Source organism: Guyanagaster necrorhizus (assembly GCF_019112545.1).
Source record: "Guyanagaster necrorhizus MCA 3950 unplaced genomic scaffold BT62scaffold_60, whole genome shotgun sequence".
NCBI classification, from domain to species: domain Eukaryota; kingdom Fungi; phylum Basidiomycota; class Agaricomycetes; order Agaricales; family Physalacriaceae; genus Guyanagaster; species Guyanagaster necrorhizus.
In genome coordinates, this window is record NW_025064939.1 from 77,108 (window position 1) to 98,941 (window position 21,834).

General features: G+C 47.9%; 4 protein-coding genes across 4 annotated transcripts; 2 read left to right on the top strand and 2 right to left on the bottom strand.

Moving 5' to 3' along the window:
• Positions 1-12,806: 12,806 nt before the first annotated feature.
• BT62DRAFT_938567 (cytochrome P450) lies at positions 12,807-15,658 on the bottom strand. Its single transcript, XM_043187565.1, has 16 exons — positions 15,572-15,658; positions 15,430-15,513; positions 15,156-15,358; positions 14,925-15,106; positions 14,779-14,875; positions 14,595-14,731; positions 14,413-14,538; positions 14,109-14,358; positions 13,932-14,057; positions 13,774-13,879; positions 13,658-13,724; positions 13,589-13,608; positions 13,498-13,532; positions 13,401-13,447; positions 13,194-13,346; positions 12,807-13,144 (listed from the first exon to the last, which is right to left on the bottom strand). The coding sequence occupies exons 3-16, from the start codon at positions 15,303-15,305 to the stop codon at positions 12,976-12,978; spliced, it is 1,665 nt and encodes a 554-aa protein (XP_043033342.1). The 5' UTR covers positions 15,306-15,358; positions 15,430-15,513; positions 15,572-15,658; the 3' UTR covers positions 12,807-12,975.
• A 326-nt stretch (positions 15,659-15,984) lies between these two features.
• Positions 15,985-16,565, top strand: BT62DRAFT_1013386 (uncharacterized protein; the record flags this gene model as incomplete). The annotated part of the gene is made up of 5 exons (XM_043178058.1): positions 15,985-16,059; positions 16,118-16,167; positions 16,213-16,279; positions 16,325-16,429; positions 16,482-16,565. The coding sequence occupies 5 exons, from the start codon at positions 15,985-15,987 to the stop codon at positions 16,563-16,565; spliced, it is 381 nt and encodes a 126-aa protein (XP_043033343.1).
• A 181-nt stretch (positions 16,566-16,746) lies between these two features.
• Positions 16,747-18,475, top strand: BT62DRAFT_686885 (uncharacterized protein). The gene is made up of 2 exons (XM_043181871.1): positions 16,747-18,273; positions 18,331-18,475. Exon 1 carries the CDS (start codon positions 16,937-16,939, stop codon positions 18,254-18,256), a length of 1,320 nt encoding a protein of 439 aa, XP_043033344.1. The 5' UTR covers positions 16,747-16,936; the 3' UTR covers positions 18,257-18,273; positions 18,331-18,475.
• A 1,293-nt stretch (positions 18,476-19,768) lies between these two features.
• BT62DRAFT_976484 (cytochrome P450) lies at positions 19,769-21,818 on the bottom strand (the record flags this gene model as incomplete). The annotated part of the gene is made up of 9 exons (XM_043189234.1): positions 21,482-21,818; positions 21,405-21,431; positions 21,125-21,342; positions 20,650-21,069; positions 20,416-20,592; positions 20,251-20,358; positions 20,044-20,198; positions 19,908-19,982; positions 19,769-19,853 (listed from the first exon to the last, which is right to left on the bottom strand). The coding sequence occupies exons 1-9, from the start codon at positions 21,669-21,671 to the stop codon at positions 19,769-19,771; spliced, it is 1,455 nt and encodes a 484-aa protein (XP_043033345.1). The 5' UTR covers positions 21,672-21,818.
• Between the last annotated feature and the right edge of the window lie 16 nt (positions 21,819-21,834).

The following is a 21,834-nucleotide window of genomic DNA, read 5'->3' on the forward strand; positions in this document are numbered from 1 at the left end:
TCTTACTATGATATCCTTTGGTATTTCTTCAATTCTTTCTCTATGAACCTCAATTTCTACTGAGTACTCATGTTTTTATACTGCTAGTGTTACGATTTTCTCCTTTTTGCCTTTCTTTTCGTTCTTTTACCCCTATGCTTAGTCATGCCGAGACCACGGGAAGGGCTTAGTAAGCACAACTGAGCCGCCTGGACACAACGACGCTCGATGACGCACAATTACCCTTTTATGTACGACAACGATGCTCGAGGACAACGGGCACCATGGACACAGAACGACACAATAGGTAGTGGTATTCTTAGCAATGTCTGTATAGTATTTAAGACCGATAGCTCTCGCTGGTATACCCCAGCTTCGAGCTAAAGTTTATTCATACCATTCTACTCTCGAGCTGCTACAGCCTTGTGACACACCGCAGATAGTCAAACTCGTGGACTCGATTGATCACCTGAAGTGCGAGGTGCAATCGTTTATCACGTGACTCGCTGCACGTGACGCTTGGGCCTAACAATTAGCTCGAAGCTTCCTCGTTCCCTTTCTCAAGCCCAATTGTGCTGAGAAACCGAATGCCTCCAGTAACAACCGCCGACCTTAATCACGACTTCTTCGAGCTCATAGCTTCCATCATCGGAACATTGCTCGGTCTCTTAGCTATTATCACCCTCTGCCGCGGACGACAGTCAGTAGCAGCTTGGATAGTCAGGCACTACCAAGCATTCCAGCAGATCCAACACATTCTACGCAACGTAACCCCTGACTTACCTTTCCATGACATCCCCCCCTCCGCCAGAACGTCCTTCTTCCCGCAAGGGGGACCCGTACCAGAAGCCGGGAATAGCGACCCGGATCAGAGGAGCCTTCACGAGGAGGAAGGACCCGAACACCCTCGACGACACATCGGAGACCGCCACCCTGCTCTCACAGGGTTCCGGAACCCGTGGACGACGAACGTCGCTCAGGAGCCCACCGAGGTCTCCAACTACATCACTCCAGCAGGCTCCCCCGAACATCCCGCCTCCCCAATTCCCTCAGGGATTGGAAACCGTGCTCGGGACTCCCTTGATGCCGTTAGGATGGCTGCGGGACCCCGCGAAAGTCCCGACCCCACCCAGAACCCCCCCGAAACCCCCACCGAGCCCGACTCCGGCTCCAGCCCGTCCGTCAGCAGGCTGGGGGTCGATAACCCGCGAGGAAGAGATGTCCACCCCGACTACGACAATGCGGACATCGCCATCTCGGCAGCGGGGGATCCCTTCCGGCATCTTCATGTCGGGAGTGAGCCCGAGAACGAGACCGCAAGCGAGAGGGGAAGAGCTGCCACAAGAAGAATCATCCATCGAATATTCCCGGAGTGGGACCTTGCCGTCCCCTTCGACTATGACGAAGCTGTACGACAGCAGAATCAGCACCGAGAGGACGAAATCAGGCGAACCCAAGAGGAGCTCGCCGACTACGTCCGCGAAGAGGCCCGCGAGCAGTATGAGGCCGCAGAGTACGACAGGCAGGGAAGAGAGCAGAGAAGAATGGAGGAGGTCGAAAGAATGGGGTCCGCTTCCCCTAGGGAGTATGAGCTCCGCACCGACACTGGATCCCCCTTCCGAGAGCCCGACTCGGATGACGACCCATGGACAGGGCCCGCTAGCATCGTCAGTTGGGACGAGGCAATCCGGCGAGGAAATGCCGAGAGGCCCCAAGCTGTCGACCTCGAGTACCCTGCCCGCACTGACACCATCTCCTCCGACGCCGACTCAGTCCTCGGAGCCTACGGGCTCCGAGTACCCGACAATGCCCACGTCTCCGACAGGGCTCTCCAGCGGTTCCTGGGCAGTAGGGTCGCTCGACAATTCCTCAATCCCGAGTTCCAGCGACTCTTCGGCGTCTATAGCCGAGAATTGGAGGAGACAAGAGCGCGCGGCGGAACGCGTTACAGTCGACTCAGGACCCCTCCCATCGCTCGAACCAGTGACAGAGGAAACGAAGGAACCAGCACCCAAATCAACGGGAGGGTCCCCAACGACCCTTCGTCCAGCCGCGCCGTCCATCTTCGACCAGCCCGTCAGTTCCCTCCTCGAGGAAGGGGACAGCGGGGACGAGGGCGACGAGGAGGACGACGAGGGCAGTGACGACCCATATCGACAACGACTGGAACGAGCGGGAGAAGATACAGACGAAGAAGCACTGCGGGAGGAAATTGAAAGGGCCAGGGGGAAGGAATACCAGGAATTGTATGAGCAGGGCAGGAACTACTTATGGCAGGACGCGCGCTGGCAAGCGACGTCCTTAGGACTCGAGTATAGGTACGCACCAGGTACCGAAAAAGAAAAAATCTTACAGTATGCCGCCACGGAATATGCATGGAGGGAATATGGGCGACGGCACCCAGAAGACCCCCTCGTGCTGATTCCCCCTTATCGGCCCGACAACGAATCAAGAGTACCGGCACCAATGCCGCGTACCCCCCCTGTACCACCACGACGAGCCGTTTACATCGCCCCTTCCATTCGAAGTCGGGCCGATGACAACCCGTCCATCCGAAGCACGGCTTCGCGGCTCACCCGAACAAGAAACCGGCCGGCATGGCAAGCCGCTCAGAAACAGAACCCTTGGACCGGCAGAGGAAGTCGGCTCCTCAGCGGACAACCTCCCCCAGACCAAGCAGAATCAAGCGGGAAGGATCCCGTCTGGGACGATCCCGAGGCGGTCCGCCTCGGATTTACGGTATGGGACGGAGTAATCGTCCGGGTGGTCGACCCAAAAGGAAGCCCGGTCGCTGACGACGATTCCTTACACTCCTTCCCCGGGCCGCCGGCGGAATGGAAACAACCACCATTCAGCGAATGGCCCAACCCGATGGGCGCACTCCCGGTCAACGCTAACGTCTTAGCATGTCATCCTGACCTCCTTCGAAAGCCCCGCCCCTTTAAAGGAGCCTCAGACGATATCGACCGCTTCCTGGTGGACTGTGAACAATACTTCGAAGTCTACATCGGGTACATAGGTACCGATATGAACAAAGTCGCCTTCGCTACCTCGTACCTAGAGGACAAAGCAAAAACGTGGTGGATCCTAATCTCCCCGAACTTCCGTTCCGCCACCAGGGAGCATTACCGATATCCCTCGTGGCTGGTATTCAAACGAATGCTAAACGACAAGTTCATTGATCCGGCGGTACAGGAAGTACACAAACAAAAGATCAAGGAGTACAAAATGGGAGATAAGGCGGCCACGGACTATTTCGACGAACTAGAGCGACTTGCGAAACTCGCTGGGATCAGGGATGATACGGCCAACGACGGAAGAATGGTGGAAGCGCTCAAACGAGGAGTCCCCTCCTCATATCTCACGATGATCTCGGCCATGGGCGTCAAAATACTGATGCCTGTGGGATATGACGAATGGAAGGAACGGATCGTCGAGATGTATAAGGAGCGACAAAGGCAGAAAGCGGAGGCAACGACGCTACAAGAATACTCCAAGAAGTCGACCCCGCCAACCCCGAACAAACCGGGGCAAACTGCCGGAAAAACCTCGGGCTCCTCGTCAAACTCCACCCCCTCATACAGCGCACAGAAGACCGGAACCGGCACAACTTATACCGGGACCGGAAAGCCGATGGACATCGACCGCATGAAGAAGGAAGGAAAGTGCTTTAATTGTGGGCAGAAGGGGCACATGGCGAAGGACTGCCCAAAGAAGAAGAGGACCCGAGAAGACATACGGGCACAGATTGCCGAACTCCAAAAGGAAGAAGAGGACCTGGGAAAGGAAACCAAGATCGAGGAAGTAAAAGATGGGGCCAGTCAGTGAGCGATTCCACTGGACTGGCCAAAGGACTTAATGGTGTGTCAACAATAGCCGCTAGTCGGACTAATAGGATTCCTGTAGCTACATCTATGTCGTCTCCTACGCATTCGAATATACCCGAAACATCTAACGAACACACCGTTGAATCGCAAAAGAAAACTCAAACGCCCACGGGCCGAACAGGGACAGAGAGTCCCACCACCTGGCTCAAACCATTCGATACTGAATGGACATGGAGGGCCATCAAGGACGCCAAGGACGAAGCCGCGGCGATAGCCGTACTTCGAAATTGGATCCATCGAACAAGGGCCGAAGAAGTAGTAGATGATCTGATCGAAGGGATCAGAAGGGCCGAACGCAATCAAGCCCTTGAATGGCTAGACGAACTCCGGGGGCCAAAAAAGTACATCTTACGATCAAAAACCCCTGGCCGGGATCTAACCACGAAAGGGCAAATCGAAGTGTTAACCTCCCGGGCCGTACATCCCGTAACCGCCCTAGTTGACAGCGGCTGCACGGGGAGCTCGATCAATCGAGCTTTCGTCGACAAGCACCAGATCCCCACCAGAGCGACAGCAGCCCCCATACCGGTATATAACGCCGACGGGACAAAAAATCAGGCCGGGTCTATCACCGAGTTCATTGAACTTAGGTTAACCATCGGAGACCATTCCGAGCGGATCGACCTAGCCGTCACGGATCTCGGAACAAAAGAACTCTTTCTCGGCCATGATTGGCTGATTCGCCACAATCCACTGATCAATTGGAAAACCGGTCGAATCACCTTCGCCCGGTGCAAATGTAGGAAGATACCGTTCGAACTGCCAGATGAGGATCCCGAAGACCGATGGGATGAGGAGATGGAGGATGGAGAAACCATACTGGCGATAGACCTGCAAAAGGAGATCCATATACGGGCCATCCATCATGCAAACGACCTGGCCGCCAAGGCAAATCAGGGGAAAGAGGAGAAGACGTTCGAGGAGATGGTCCCCGAGTGGGCACAGGACTACAAAGACTTGTTCGAAAAGGAAAGCTTCGATGACCTACCCGCCCCGAAGCCCTGGGATCATGCAATCGAACTCATCCCCAACGCCAATGCTAACCTAGATTGCAAAACCTACCCGCTCGGACACTACGAGCAACAGGAGCTTGACAAGTTCCTGGACGAGAACCTATCGAGCGGGCGAATTCGCCCCTCAAAGTCGCCTATGGCATCCCCTTTTTTCTTTGTCAAAAAGAAAGACGGAAAACTCCGGCCGGTACAGGATTACCGGAAACTCAATGAGATGACGATCAAGAACCGTTATCCACTACCCCTGATCTCAGAGTTAATGGACAAACTCCGAGGCGCGAGATACTACACCAAACTCGACGTACGATGGGGGTATAACAACGTCCGGATCAAAGAAGGCGATGAATGGAAGGCCGCATTCCGTACCAACCGAGGGCTGTTCGAACCAACAGTCATGTTCTTTGGTCTCACAAATTCCCCGGCCACCTTCCAGTGGATGATGAACGACATCTTCAAGGATCTCATCTCCACCGGAAAAGTAACCATTTATCTCGATGACATCTTGATCATGTCTAAAACGAAGGAAGAGCATCGCGACCTAGTACGAAAGGTACTAGCGCTAATGAGGAAGCATAAACTATTCCTCAAGGCGGAGAAGTGCGAGTTCGAAGTACTGGAAACGGAATACCTCGGAGTGATCATAAGCGAGGGAAGCATCCGAATGGACCCAGTGAAGGTTGCCGGGGTCGTGGAGTGGCCAGAACCCAACAAAAAGAAGGAACTACAATCGTTCCTAGGGTTCACAAACTTCTACCGACGATTTATTCGCGACTACAGCAAGATTGTTCGGCCAATGACACAGTTAACAGGCAACGCACCCTGGAACTGGGGGCCTTTTCAACAGACCGCTTTCAAAACCCTCAAGAAGCGACTGGCAGAGGATGTCGTACTAGCGGTCCCGACACAAGAAGGGAAGTTCAGGGTAGAAGCAGACTCGAGTGAGGGGGCGATAGGGGCTGTCCTGTCGCAAGAACAAAACGAGAAGTGGCAACCCGTAGCCTTCCTCTCCAAGGCTTTAACGGTCACAGAGCGAAACTACGAAATCTACGACAAAGAACTGCTCGCCATCATGCTCGCCCTCGAGGAATGGCGACACTACCTCATCGGGGCAGAGGAAATATTCGAGGTCTGGACGGACCATCAAAATCTCCGCTACTTCCGGCAACCACAGAAACTTAATCGACGCCAGGCCCGCTGGGTAACAGAGCTCAGCCAATACCAGTACACCCTGCACCACAAGGCCGGAACAGCTAACAAAAAGGCCGACTTATTAAGTCGACGGGCAGACCATGACCAAGGGGGAACGGATAACGAGGGAGTAACCTTGTTAAGGCCGGAACACTTCCGCGCCATGATTATGCCGACGGAAGAAGAGATCCACGAGCGGATCAAGAGTGCGACGCGAGACACCCATAAGTGGGACCAGCGTATAGCCCCATCCCTGAACCACGAACGAGGAATGGTAAAGGAGGAAGGACTGATCCGCTACGACGGACGTATCTACATTCCCAGGGACCAACAACTACGCGGCGAAATCATCGCCACCTGCCATGACCATGCGACAGCAGGACACCCGGGGATCGCCAAAACCAAAGAACTAGTGCTACGAGAGTATTGGTGGCCGAAGATGGGACACGACATCACGGCATACGTAAAAGCTTGCGAAACCTGCCAGCGAGGAAAGTCCTCCACGCAAGCCCGAGCAGCGCCCCTACACCCTAATGAAATACCCTCCGCCCCATGGACACATATTTCCGTCGACATGATCACCGGGCTGCCCGAGTGCAACGGCTATGACGCCATCCTCGTCGTCGTAGACCGATTTTCAAAAGCGATCATCCCCGTCGCATGCTCCACGGAATTAAATTCCAAAGGATGGGCGAAAATCTTACGCGACGAAGTATACGCAAAACATGGAATGCCTCAGGTCATTATCTCAGACAGGGGCCCTCAATTTGTCTCCAAATTCATCACAGACTTATACCGACTTCTGAACATCAAACAAAATGCGTCCACCGCCTACCACCCCCAAACAGACGGGCAGACGGAACACGTCAACCAAGAGATCGAAAAGTACCTGCGACTTTTCATTAACTACCGACAAGATGATTGGACCGAATGGCTGGCACTCGCGGGCTTTCAACATAACAACCGTGTGCACTCAGCGACGGGAAAGAGCCCATTCTTTATTAATCATGGACGACACCCACATGTGACTTCTTTGAGTCACGCTCATACAACCACACCCGCATCGAGTGACTTCGCAACCACTATGGAAAAAATCCATAACGAGACAAAAGCTGCGCTGGAAAAAGCAGCAATAACTATGAAGAAGACTTACGATAAGCACCGGCGCCCAAGTCGGGTCTACCAGCCTAACGACAAAGTTTGGTTGGACACTACAAATCTTCATCTCCCACGACCCAAAAAGAAACTCGATGACAAGCGCACGGGACCATTCACAGTTACAAAAGCCGTCGGTCCCAGCGCATACAAATTACGTTTACCGCAAACATGGAAGATTCACGATGTCTTCAACGAAACATTGTTAACCCCATATATCGCACCCGCCTTTCCCAACCAGGAGCGACCACCTCCCCCGCCGCCAGACTTGATCGACGACGAAGAACACTTCGAAATCGAGCAGATCCTAAATCACAAACTACGCCGTGTCAGAGCGAAAGGCGGAGGAATGACTACAACAGTTGACTACCTTGTCAGCTGGAAGGGTTATGGGCCGGAATCTAACCAATGGGTGAACGAGAAATACATAAACGCGGAGACCGCCATACACGATTATGAACTATCCCTTAATTAAACCATCGGGACGATGGTCTTAAACGAGGGGGTAATGTTATGATTTTCTCCTTTTTGCCTTTCTTTTCGTTCTTTTACCCCTATGCTTAGTCATGCCGAGACCACGGGAAGGGCTTAGTAAGCACAACTGAGCCGCCTGGACACAACGACGCTCGACGACGCACAATTACCCTTTTATGTACGACAACGATGCTCGAGGACAACGGGCACCATGGACACAGAACGACACAATAGGTAGTGGTATTCTTAGCAATGTCTGTATAGTATTTAAGACCGATAGCTCTCGCTGGTATACCCCAGCTTCGAGCTAAAGTTTATTCATACCATTCTACTCTCGAGCTGCTACAGCCTTGTGACACACCGCAGATAGTCAAACTCGTGGACTCGATTGATCACCCGAAGTGCGAGGTGCAATCGTTTATCACGTGACTCGCTGCACGTGATGCTTGGGCCTAACAGCTAGCTATAGCACTGTCATACTATATTTAATCTCCATATAAATATAGCTCAGATTAGTGGACTTGAAATTTTTTTTGAAGCTAGTCACTGGCTTGTCCTTTTGCTTTATCCACTTCTTGCTAGCTATAGCCATTTTCTCTAATGAATTCTGCCTACTCTTTCTGCATCTCATCCCATTTTTTGATTAGAAGCTCTGCATCAGTCAGCAGGCTTTAATAATTATCAAATTGTTGGATAATGTACTACTACACTTAGTGGGTGTAGTCTTTCTTCTGTTACTTTTCTCCTTCTTCTGTACTAATGTGTTTTTCTCAGGAAATGCTGCTTAAGATCACTAAGAAGGATATTATTAAATCTAACCAGCTATTCATTCTAAATCTCATTCTTTCCTGTTAGTGAATCATTAATACTCTCCAACACAAAGAGAGAGTGAGAGGTTGGTCATCATAGAAATTAACTGTTACTGAATGGCATGAGGTTCATTTCTTTATTCACGGCTATTATTCTATCCTAAACATCTTTTAAGCTAATGTCCTGAATGACTTTACTGAGCTTCCCAATAAACCAGAGACTCTGAAAGATGATAAGCTCTACTCTTTTCCTATAGCTCATAATTCAGAGCACCTCTCTTCAGCAAAGTATCACATTTCTCATCAATATTCAAAACAAACTGTGAAACCTGCAAAGTTTTGTAAGATGTCTAGTGATATGACCAGCTCCACTGAATGGAAGCACAGCTCTTTGTTGACCAAAACTCTGTCTGGCTATAAAGAACAAGGTCTATACTGCAAGAGGCTCACCATCAAACTTTGCTGTATGTTTTATCTTGCTTGCTTTCTCTTATTCCACAAGTTTGAAGCTGCATGGATAGAGCCTAAATTCACCCTAAAGGTCTCCAAGCCTTGAATGGTGGCCAAAATACCTGCACTAGATGGCTCTCAGGCTCTGGTATGCTCTTATTCCTTCTTTTCTTTCTGCTTGTCACTCACTAGTCCTGCTAGCCATCTTATGCATGTACACATTATTCTAGCAGCATCCAGGTTCAGCATGGTGTCTTTCAGAGGAGGAGTCACTGATGTTGCATCTGTGAGATCAGTAGCAAGAGCTTGTGCTCTTACTATGCCATTCTGCAGCAATGATATTCAATATGCAAAGAGTTGTCATCATTCATAGTGACCTCTCCAGAGAGTGAGTTTCTTCTGTACTCTATCTATATGATTGTTAGGCCTGAGTGACATATGATCTATAACACATGATAAATAAGTGCTGTATCATGTTTGTACAATCATGCTTAAGTCCACTTCATATGTTTGGAGATGTTTTATCCCAAGGTCAATACTATAGTTGACTTGAGTAAAGCAGTAGAATAAAAGATAGTTTGAGACTAGAGGTACATGGTGCTACCTATGCTGCTTATATACCTCTAGGTCTGTGGCTAAATATAATGCTGCTAATTATGAGTGTCTGTACTATAGTACTAGTTGTCCTGGTGAGTCCATATTATCTACAAAAGGCCTGTTGTGCTGTTGTTGGAGTGTCACTACAAGTTGAGAGACAATAGCCAATTGTGCTGACCAAGATTGTCCCATGGTCCTAAGTGCTGGTATAGATGCTCTGACTAAGCATAGGGGTTAATACTATAATAATAAGGAGAAAGGATGAAAAATTCATAACAATGATTCAGAGATACAAAACACCAAAAACACAATTCACAAATCAACAGATTTGAACTGCTGTAAACTTGGAATACAGACACACAAACTGATAATTAATCAGATCCAAGAATTTGAACCTCAGTGCCTGCAACCACTCAGAACACACAAAAACACTTTAGAGTACACTGATGCTCATGCATAAGATCACAAAGTATATTTTTCTAGATAGAGTACAATTAATATTAAACTTGTATCAAATAATCTAAGTAGCATGTAAGCTATATAAGCCCCACATGCATCTCAAATCACTCAAAATAATGTCTAAGTTCAATATATTCTCTTGCTAAACACTCCAAACAGATTTCTTTAGCCTGGACACTCACTTCTCAAGCTAGCATCATGACTGTGAAGGTCTGAAAACCCTTCTTTCTATATATACCCACTGTTCTTTTATCTACCATTTACTACCAGCTATGTGAAATATATTCACTGAATATAGTATTACTCCAGTCTAGATTCTTATTCCATGCATGCTATGCAGCCTGCAATGATAAGCATCTGGATTTTTACTCAGCACTTCAATCTAGAGCATGTCACTCTTTTGTTATTTTTCTCTTTGCTAGGTGTAGTCTATCATGTTATATCTGGCATAATTTCTGATTGATCCTATAGAAATGTTAGTAGTTTATTCAGCCTAAGTCTTATAGCATTACTAAGGATCTGTATCCTGCAGTAGATTTTATTTATGAACTGTAGGTATAAAAACTTGTTATAATTTTCTTGCTTATCTTATCTTATCTCACCATTATCTTATCAGAGCATCTATCTTATCTATATGAGACAATCATTATTTACATCAGGCAACTTGCACTATTATCCTGTGATGTGCAACAGATGTCTTATTGACAGACAATGCCTCATTGTCCCACTCTCAATGACCAGACATAATAACACTGTAGCATGATGACACATAATAAGTAGATACTATATTTATCAGACATGAAAATGTATATAAGTAGCATAGCTCTTCCTATAGTACTCCAGCTTCAAGCTAAAGTTTATTCTATACCACTTCTCTCTTGAGTCTAACTAGCATTGGCCTTGGCAGCACACCACTCAAATACACATAAGTGAACTCTAGTGTGATTGTATGAATACAACACAGCACTAGTTTATCATGTGTCTAGAGTTGTATATCAAGTGGGTCTAACAAAACTAGATACCAAAATATAGTAAAGATAGACACTTGCACATATTTTCTGACAAACCTCAAGTATTAACAGATATAGCATAAGAATAAGAACTAATTTCACTCTGATTTTCTCATTCTGCATACTACTGAAGCTATCCATTCCTACAGTATATATGTCACTATGCTCTCACTTGTCAGCATATTTTTATCAGCCAACTGTATTTTCTTTTACCAACCAGTACTATCTTAACTGTTTATTACTAACTTCAACTGCATTTTAGCCCATCATATTTGCTAAGTTTCAAGTCAAATCTCCATCTAGTTCAGTGTTCTTTGCATATTATTTAAATCAGTAGTTTCAGACTCCTAGCATGGACTATCTTGCCAATAATTGTGCATCTCTGGATATTCTCCAATAGTATCTAGTTCTCAGATCATACTGTAACTGGAGTACTTTTCCTCAAGCTATCTTCAGTTTCCCCTTATTTGTAGAAGGCTTTTGGTAGTAGAGTGATACTGTTTGCCTTCTCATCTTTATAGCTGAGATTCCTTCTGACTCTTTAAGTTCAGATTGTAGTATTTTCCTAAGGGTACTATATTTCAGACTGAAAAGTTGCCATGTATAACTTTCATTGAAGATACTGTCAATAGTATGAAAGTACACCAATACCTAGATTGCTGAGGTTGATTGTTAAAACCAGACTCTTGTTAGTTCTGTGTTTGTCATTATCATGGAGGTCTAAGCTTATCAATGGGTACAGTGGCATCCCTATTGAAAACATTGAGTAGCTTGCTGCTAACAGACTAGATAGAAAACACACTGTCTTTGCTCAGATACTCTTTAGCTGGAAGTTAAACCCAGACTTTGTCTTGACATGAAGGAGAGGCAATATACTACTAAAGACCAATGATTTTGAGGTTCAATTGAATGAGAAATTAGAATAGTGTGGAGCTAGTGAAGCCATGAAGCATGCTTTGAAGAATACTATGAAATCAGCATAAGGATATTCAAAGTCTAGGCCTATGTAGGAAACCAAAATGCACTTGCAGACTTTCATATTAATCTTTGGTGGAAATTTGAACCCAACTTACATGCACAAGTTTCATGACAAAGACCTTGATTAATAATATCTGAATACTCAAGAGAAGCAAATGAATACCAGTTTCTCTCTCATCAGTGGGGGGAGGGGGGACCAAAATGGAGCATGTGTGTCAACTAGGGCATATAATGATGTACACAGTAAAAGGGTCTGTTAGCATAGGAAAGAATCACCAAGTCATTTTCACACCAGAGAACTAGCCATTATGCATTTCTTGGTTACAAGTGGACAATTCCTTTTCTCTGGAGTTCATACATTTGAGTCTCGAGTTTCTTATGGATGAGCTATATGTGTGCTTTACTGAGCAGAAGAGGACCCTCTGGAAGAGAATCAAATCCGAACTTGGAGGAAAGAGAAACTTTGATGTTAAAGGGGAGCGGGTATTCGGATACGGCCCCATGACTTCGATTAAGATCATTAACTAGCTGTGGTATATAGTATGTACGGTGAAAAATTCACCGCAGTTCATGCATTCTTCCCCTTGAGAGTAGAACCCAAAGGAAGTAGAGAGTGTGTGAATTAACCAGTGTACCACGACGTTTACAATGTGGGTGCTTTCAGTTCATGTCGCTAGCAAAAACCCTCTTCTGTCTCTTCTTGAATGACCGGGACAGTGCCGCTATGTCGCTACGTTTGACTGGGATAAAATTGACTGGCTGTAATTCAGATCTGTGAATTAAAGCTAGCCAGATACACCTAGCACTCCAAGATATTTGAATTTCTTTTGGGGTGACGGACCCAGCAGGAGTCCGCATCAGATTCTTTTTACATATCTCAAGTTACGAGTGTATCCCCAAATGACCCCGAGCAAATGATAAACTTATTTTCCGACGAGAAACCTTTGCGCAATGCAATAGATGCATACGATACATGTCAATCCTTCATCAACTTTCTCAGTACGCCTACGTCCAGCCGGGGCTCAAAAACGACATTGAAAGGCAATGGGCGCATATTTGGTGAGTCTGTGAGTCCCATGGTGTTGACGTTCTCCGCGGAGATGTCGAAAGCCCACATGAGGAGGGCAGTGTTGACGAATAGGGACCTAATATCTATCAGGATTATAGGGCGATCAGCAAGGGTGGGGATCCTACCTATTTGCGACATGCATCCCCGGGCATACCCTGCGCCCAAACCCGAAGTTGTAGTTCTTGATGTCGTCGCGGATGGTCCCGTCAGGTGTGAGCCATCGTTGTGGGTCGAAGACCTCAGGGTTTGGAAATATTTTGGGGTCGCGGAATATGGACCTAGACGCGTGTATCAGAGACTCCATGATGGGAGGGTGTGTTTATCTCGCCCACCAGTGGTTCGGAATTACGATGGATCCTTTGGGTATCACATAGCCATTCTGTAATATAATGGATTATTCTGATGACGATGCTCGACACTGAAACATACCCATATGATATCCTTCGACGCACGGTGGGGAACGCCTTCATGCAGATAATATCGTGGCTTTTCTCATTCCATAAGCGAATGGGATACCCACCAGTGATAGAGATTGGGCGCCTGTTCCAATATGTCAGTCAACGCCAGAAACAAGAGATGAAGAGCATACCATCTGTATGTCTCCAGCACGAAAGCCGTCACTTCCGTCAGTTGATCGCGGTCCTCTAAGGTAGGGTCTGGCAGAGGGTAAGTGTGCCGAAATAGTTAAGATATGACAACATGTACATCGGTTATTGGGTCCTAAAAGAGCGTCGATCTGCACGCGGGCTTTCTTCGCCGTTTCTGGGTAACATGCTAGTGCCATAATGACGATGCTGATAGCCGAAGCGGTCTAAGACGAGATGCATCAGGAAGCGTTAAACGTAGGATGAGAAAAGACGCACGGTATCTGACCCAGCACCGAACATAGATCCCGCCAAATACGCCGCCTCGTTGTCTGATAAACCGTACACCGTCTGGTTCTTGATGAGGAACTTGGCGAAGGACGGGAGGGTGTCTTTTCCTGATGCCTAGGACCAACATTTAGTCGCCTCTTGGGACAGGAGACACGATATTCTTACCATTCCAGCGCGGACGATATCGATTTGAGATTTGAAAAGATCGAGCTCGCATTCGTGGAATGCACGTAGTTCGCGGAGATATGTGGGGATGTAGCGGAGGATGGGGAAAGAGTCGACGAGGTATGCCCCTGGTCGCATGGATCGTGCGACTTGGACAGTGTTTCTGTTTATGAGCTGTATTTCGGGGTCTGTGTACGAGGTCGGAGTGGTCTTGCCATAAGTGAGGGTCATGATGACGCTGGCAGCGTATCTACAAAATCAGGAACAATGAGAACGAGATGAAATCGGAGTAGGTTTAACGAACCGTCTCGCGTGGGTGATGTGGTCGGATGGGTTATCTAGAATGTCGAGGATGAAGTTTTTAGCGTTGCGCAGTTGGATGCCTTCGTAGGTGCGGGCTTTCTTCGTTTGGAGATTTAGGTGGAGCGCTCTGCGATGTGAAACGTTTGAAAAAGAAAGGGTTGACAGTGGTGGGTACAGACGTACTTATGTAGACGCCTCAGTCTGGGACCCGAAGATAAGAATAAAATTCGCATCCCTCCCGACATGATATCTGAAGCGGCGATTAACCTTGGACGATCCATTAATGAGGACCATTGGTTTTCCATAATTTCAACTGCAGCCTGTGCGTAATCAGTTTGTGATGAGGGAGTATATATGGTGAATCTACATCGTATCGGCCAATGACAATGAATGTCTGAGTACCCTTCCTCAAAGAGAATATCGGACCGTACGTTTTGGCCCATTCTTCGTACTGAAGGAATGGACTACGGGTGATTATGAGATAGGTAAACGGGTGTTCATCAAAGAACCTACAATTTCTCAGGCAATTCCGTGCCGAACGGCCAGTGGCAAGGGGGACCGGGCGGAAAGGGATAATTTGATGACGCCTTCCAGCGAAAGACGAGGAACCATACTGTGAGGAGCACTGCAATAACTGAGATATCGGCTGCTGTTACGGAGGTGATGAACATGATGTACGTGAAACGAAGAGAGTCCTGTGCCCATGAGAGGAGTATTCCGAAGGTCATGTCAGAAGGCGCTCACATGAACGACAAAAGCAGTATCTGGCACCTGCCGGGAACCTGGCGTTGCACTTGTCGTGTCATTAGTGTTCCAACGAAGGCAAGGATGAACCAAGCCAGAGGTTGCATGATGTGTAGAGTTCCCAAGCACCCCTTGAGGAGTAGGTGACATACTTATCAGAGGTCTGGATAAAGAAAGACGTGATATGTGTATTATGGTCCTGTCTGTGGGGGGAGTCATGATCGTTAAGAGTAAGTCAAACAGACATGGAATGAATGAATTGAGCATATCTTACACGTTCACTGAGAACCCGAAGAGAAGCTCGAAAACGTTCACGGCAATGTGTGTTTTAGTCCGTAAAGGGAAGGGCTCTGAATTCCTCCAATGACAGCATAAGTGGGATAGCAAATTGGGCTCCCCGAAACAGATATACTTACAATTGGTGGGTATTTTTCGAGGTGAGCATTCATGCGGGTTGTAATTTCTGAGATTTTCAGGTGGAGAAGGCGCGTAATGGCATCGAGTCTCGACACTTCGTAATCATTCCCTCGGGGACCTGATCTTCAGAAACAATGCGGTATTCGTCTGAAGCAAAGGTTTGCCTCGTGTCTTCGTGGCGGTCCGGAGGAAGTCCGACAAAGGAAATCCAACTTTGATCCGGACCTACGACTACCTCCTGCCCATCGTTTTTTTGACTTCTTATGCACCTTATAAGCTGAAGGTGTCCATGCTTGTTCGAAACAACCTTCGAAACCTTACTATAGATTAAGCGTTCAGGCTCATGTGCATCGCCCAGGCAGAGTTCTAATTTCTCATACCGGACTTTCGGCGTTTTGAGTTCGGCGGGGTTATGTTGAGCTACTGTGCTTTGCTCGGTGTTATGAAGATGGGGTGGGCGCGTTTGACATGGAGTCAAGAAAACCACGTATGTTCATGATCTGTGCTGGCAATGTGATCCTGAGACAAGTCTCACGACATTTCAGTCCACCGACCTCAACTTGTATCAAGACGACTCGTGCTCTTCTGCCAAAATGTATGGAAGAAGGCGCTATTGATTGATATCTTACACTCGCTGAAGTCTTGTGGACTTGAAATTCGAGTTTGATCTTCGCAGTTTCGGTGCCCGCTCGACAAATCAATACAAGGTTGCCATGGCAAAATAGATGCGGAGAGTTTCAGTCGGCGACAAGCAAGGACCTCTCCTTACCATCGTGGCGGACTCTCACGCTACTGGCGGACGTTCCAGAGTCCCGTCGCAGAATCCGTATATGTTCGCAACGAATGCCGCCGGAAACGTGCCATTAATGTTTACCGACGGTTTGATCGGTGACTCAAGCGACATTCAAGGAGCCGAAACGCGGAGCGGACGAGTCGGCGGAAGAGTATCTGAATTGGAAGACGGGCTTTTCTTTAACCTATGATGTGTCTTGAGCTCGTCGACCTTCGCAAAGGCGATAGCAGCAAGTGGAGGATGCACATACCGGAGAACTTTCTCCTACGTGTAGCTGGCTCCGACACTCTACAGCAGATTATGATTTCTATTTACTTCAACCGTCGACATACAAGACTTCGGTGATGGTTGCTGAGCCGAAGAGTCGACGAAGATGTCATCAATATTATTTGTCACAGCTTCATCTGTGTGTGGTCGTCCGTATCAACTTAGCGTATGCTAAAACACGATGTGCGGCCTTCCGTCATATGTCTGTACGTCTACCATTCATATCCTTCGTGTTGGCACATTCTGCGGTCGCTATAAGCTTATAACCCCCATTTTAATCAGCGTCTAGCTCTACGAAAGCATAATGCCAGGGCCGATGTCGACGCCTGATCCCATCTCTCACGCTTCTGTATCATTATTCAATGAGTCTTATAACTCAGTGCACCAGCCCTGTGTGTACTTCCTCACTTTGCGCGCTCTGCCTTCCACTGCCCCGTACGCGCCCATGACGTCTGCCCGCTCAATGTACGCCGCGCCGGAGTCTGGATCCCCGAGTACGTCTTCAGCGCCATCGGCGCTGACTGCGAAAAATAAGGTTCAGAGAAAATATCGCATCCCGCAGTTACTTCGCTCAACTTCATACATATCCAATACATTGTCGGATTTCTCCATCTCCGTCTCTCTTTCTTCCCACCCCCGAACGAGTGCTAAAGCCTTTTCTGTCATTTCTCAACTCGTGCAGCGTCGAAGGCAACAGTCGACGGACGCATTTCTTGCAAGAGTCATGCCCTCTCCTTCTGCTCAGTCTTTTTCATCTCCTTGCCCATTCTCCCCGGAGCATCGTCTCCGCCAGCTCGATAAACTTCAGCGCGTTCTCGGCGAGGAGATACCTTTGGAGCTCGTCCTTGGGCCTTCAGCATATCCCAGCAGCATCTCCTTGCCCTCTCATTCTCCTACATCGAGGTCCATCTCCCAACCCCGACTGCCGGACAATGCACCGCCTTCGCATAACCCCGACGACCACAGCCACCTGCGTAGAATGTCCTTTCAACCGGACACGCCACCGTCGCGTGCAGTTCCGGAACCATGGCTAGCCCATGCGCCGCCTTCGGATAATCCCAGACATCCTAGACGACGGCAAAGTACATCTTTGGCGCTGGGAAGTGAACCATCCTCTCCTCTCGACCACCACCATCGTTCGCAATCCTCTCCGGCATTTCAGCCTATGCATGCACATGGTTTGAGACCATCGCTTTCCATCAGTACCCAGGATTCTCCTGACAACGACCACACGAGCTTAAACTCAATTCCTGCTTCTGTTCACAGCCATTCAAAATCATCCCCCGCCGACCCGTTCTCTCCAACGTCAATATCGCCTGCAGAGTCCAGGCCATTCATGTCTCTCTCACATATAGATTCAGAGTGCGGCTCGGGTGCGATAGTGCCTAACGAAGCAAATGATACGCGTCATCCACGCGAGCTTTCTTGGGACATGTTTACGCCGACGTTTCCTCCACCGCGTCCGGACACGCCATTTCTGTCTAGCTGCGTCGTGGAAGGCGATGATGGTGGGGACGATGAGGTGCACCTGGGAATTAAGAAGGAGCGCAGGCAGGGATGGAGCGGGCAGTGGAATTGCGATGATATGAGGGAGGTTATTCAACGATTACGGGATTTGCGATAGTCGGACTTTTTTTGTTGGTGAGTTTTGATATTATTTCCTCAGTTAAGGTTGTGGGATGCTGACGGAGGTTTTAGAAGATCCATTTGCCTTCACTTTATTTTGGGGTTCGTATCGTCGTTTTATGCGTCGTATACTATAGCCCGACCATGTATTACTAGGGTCGATAATCCTAATTATGTGTGCACATGCCGCACTCCTAATATGTATCTTGCTACCTCATGCGGTTTTCGTATATTAATGTATAATACTTATCGTTTAATATCTAGTCTACTTCCCATGACAATGGTCACTTGAATGCGGAATTTGCATGGCACTTCATATTACCTAGCGGACATATATGCCGATAAGGACTCTCGTCCCATGTCCTCATGGTTCATTGGATTAGCACGCTCTTCTGGGGTTCAACTCCCTATCCAGTGTTCGTAAGAATCGTAATGACCTTTTTATGTGACGTGAGTTTCCCTTGAACAATGATGAGAACAGTATCAGTAATCGCTGAAATACATAAGGAAAAAGGTACCGTAAGGGCAACGAGTGACTGGAGCGACTGACAGTGTTAGACTTGACCCATAACTCTTGACCAGTGAAATTTGCGTGGTAACAAGGGTTGGTGAGGATGAAAAATATTCCTTTCTTACCTGGGAGTTGTGGTGGCCAATTCGTTGACACGAACTGACGCCAATCTAGCCAAGTTCGGATCCCAGTCCCGAGACGGACTCGGAGCTCCATGAAAGAGTTGTAATGGCTGTCGTCGTTTTTGTCACGCAGGGGAAGAATGAAGTACGAATAGGCTCGACGAAGAGCAGTCTCATTCGTGCCTCGGTCAATCACAGTCTTCTCAGGGAAGCGTCTTTGTGATGGCTTCAAGTTGACGATGACAGATGAGTTAAATCTGGAACGTACATAGTAGCAATCTGCCTGCCATGACCGACTCCCCCATCAGATCAAGATTATTCCATCAATCAACGTCCTAAAATAAGGGACAACCACGCAGGACATCGCATCTACGATTTCCAGGGAGTCCGCATCTCATCGCTAGGCCTCGGCGGAGGATACTGTACAAAAAAAACTGGAGAGCGTAGCCTTAGTGGTTCGGAGCACGTGAGTTGTTTTTACTCCCTGAATGTACGATTACGCCACTAGTAGCTGTTTCTAGTAGAACAATGGGGAGATCACGCGCCGGCCATTGCGTGAAACCGGGGTTCGACGCCCACTACACGATCGCAATAGATGCATTCGCATAACTATTTTTCTGGTGGTTTGTCTTGGTTTAGTCGGGAAAACGCCGCAGGAAGGTATGTCTGGTTTTGGACGCCATCGATAGTGGGTGAAGCTATGTCATCTCGATCAGAGTGCGTCCTGCAGATATCGTGTGAGTTTTTATAGTTTAATATGCTAGGTCTTCCCACGGATGTCGAAGGGGATTCCCTTTCTTCAAAGTAAGGTCTCACATTCACAACTAAGAGGCTTTTTTATGGGTACTCTGTACAACAGGAAGTTAATCTGAGTTGGCTATTGATATTCTCGAACGGTAGCATGTAAATGTCGGCCACAAAATATGGGCAGAAAATGACTCCGGAATGATAAATCTTTTGAGCTGTATATGCGATTCAGGATATACTCTAAACGTTCAATAGAAAAAAGTACCGACTTTGTCTCGTATATTTCCATGTCGAATTTTCGAAAAAGGTTCCCGAACACGAGATAGAGCTCGCACCATGCAAGGCTGAGTAGACGAAGAAAAGATTTCTTATAAATACTAGCAGGGGAGCTGTTGAGGTACTCACTTCATACCCAAACATGCTCGAGGACCTTTGGAAAACGGTACGAGATACTTATCCAACGATGGCGATTCGATCCACCGATCTGGGTTGAAGACCTCTGGCTCCGGAAACATATCCTCGTTCATTAGGACGAACGAAGTCCCCATCCCAACGACAGTCTGCTAGACCTTCAGTCTACGGATTCGTTGAGAGAAGCACAGGGCAGCCCACCCCTGCAGGAACCGAATACCCATCAATATCCGTATCGGCGCATAACACCCGAGGAAGGGAAACGGGCACGCCGATACTCATCCTCAGCGACTCCTTCACGACCCCCGTCTGCTCCCGAGACCGATATATCAGATGATAAATGTATAATAGGTAACAAGGACCGACCAAGTAGGGCAATTTCTCAAGAGAATCATATGACATGCGCAATCCCTTTTCCGGCCAGGCAGCTTTCAGCTCTGCAACAAGCTTCGTTCGCATCGAAGGGTCAGTGAGGATATGGAAGAAACCCATAGTCATCGCATTGCTCGTAGTATCAGTCCCCGCAAGGATCAGCGTTTGCGCCTAGTAGGTAAGATCCTCTTAATCAGTTACCGGCAACACAACATAGACGAAGCATACCTCCTCCAACAATGCTTTCCTCGATGGCCTCTCCCCATCCTCCAACAAACGATGATAAATCGTATCATGAACTGCTTCAAGAGTTCCAGGATCAGCCAGGATCTTATCAATCTGTCTCCCGAGCACCTTTTGCAGCCTGAAGATGCCTACCGATTCTGGGTTTATCATGGCCATCACGAATTCTGGGAGGCTGTACAAAAGTACGAGGATAGGGAGGTGGCGTACGGCGGTATTGGTGGCTACGGAGGCTTCCATACCTCGGATGATGGGATGAGCGAAGCCCAGGGAGTGGAGCGCATCAAATGATTGGGCGAAGCAGTATGCTGTAATGATATCCATAGCTGTGGCCTTGAAGGCTTGGTGCAGGTCGACAGGTTTTTCACGATATTCTTCACTAAGGATGCCCATCAATGTATCAACCTTCCAAAAGCTGTTAAGCCAACGTCCAGTCACAAGGGTTGTAAAAGAAACAAACCTTTGATTGGATGATGTTCTCCAGTTTCATGATCGATCGGCGTGAGAAGAGGGGATTGAGGATATCCCGCCTCTTTTTCACTAAAGCAGGATCGGTGAATCCGAACACGGAGTCGTTAACATGGAAGCACCAATAGAAGTTCCGGTCCTTTATGACGTTCGCCTGAGTGGAGTATATGGAGAAGAAGGCTCTGGGAGTATTGAAGTGTAGCTTAGAAGCAATAATCGAAGCAATAACCATGAGCCTTAAGGGTATTGAAGGTAATGAAAAATACTAACCTCGTTAGGCGATATACGGACCACTGGACCTACAATTGCTCAACATCGATTGACGAAGTCAGTGTTTGAACCACCTCACCATAAATGCGATGAAGACGCTCCAATTCTTTGGTGAGCATTCCATCTCGGATCGTCTCCCAGTACGCTACATACCACGATGTGAGCGCGGCAATTTTTGGCCCAGGAAACGCTCTGAGAGGATGGAATATGAGCCGGGACAGAACGCGATATATGCAGAAAATGAATATGATAGAGAGAAGAAGCATCATCAGGACTGCAGGAGATATCCAGTATCATTCAGCTTTATAGTAACCAACAAAGTCCACCACTCGCACAAAAGCAGTCTCCATTCATGCACATCTAAGGAATAGCAAGCAAGTGACATAAAGGAAGAACGTCGCATGAGTGAACGCGTGAACAGCAGGTCAAGTT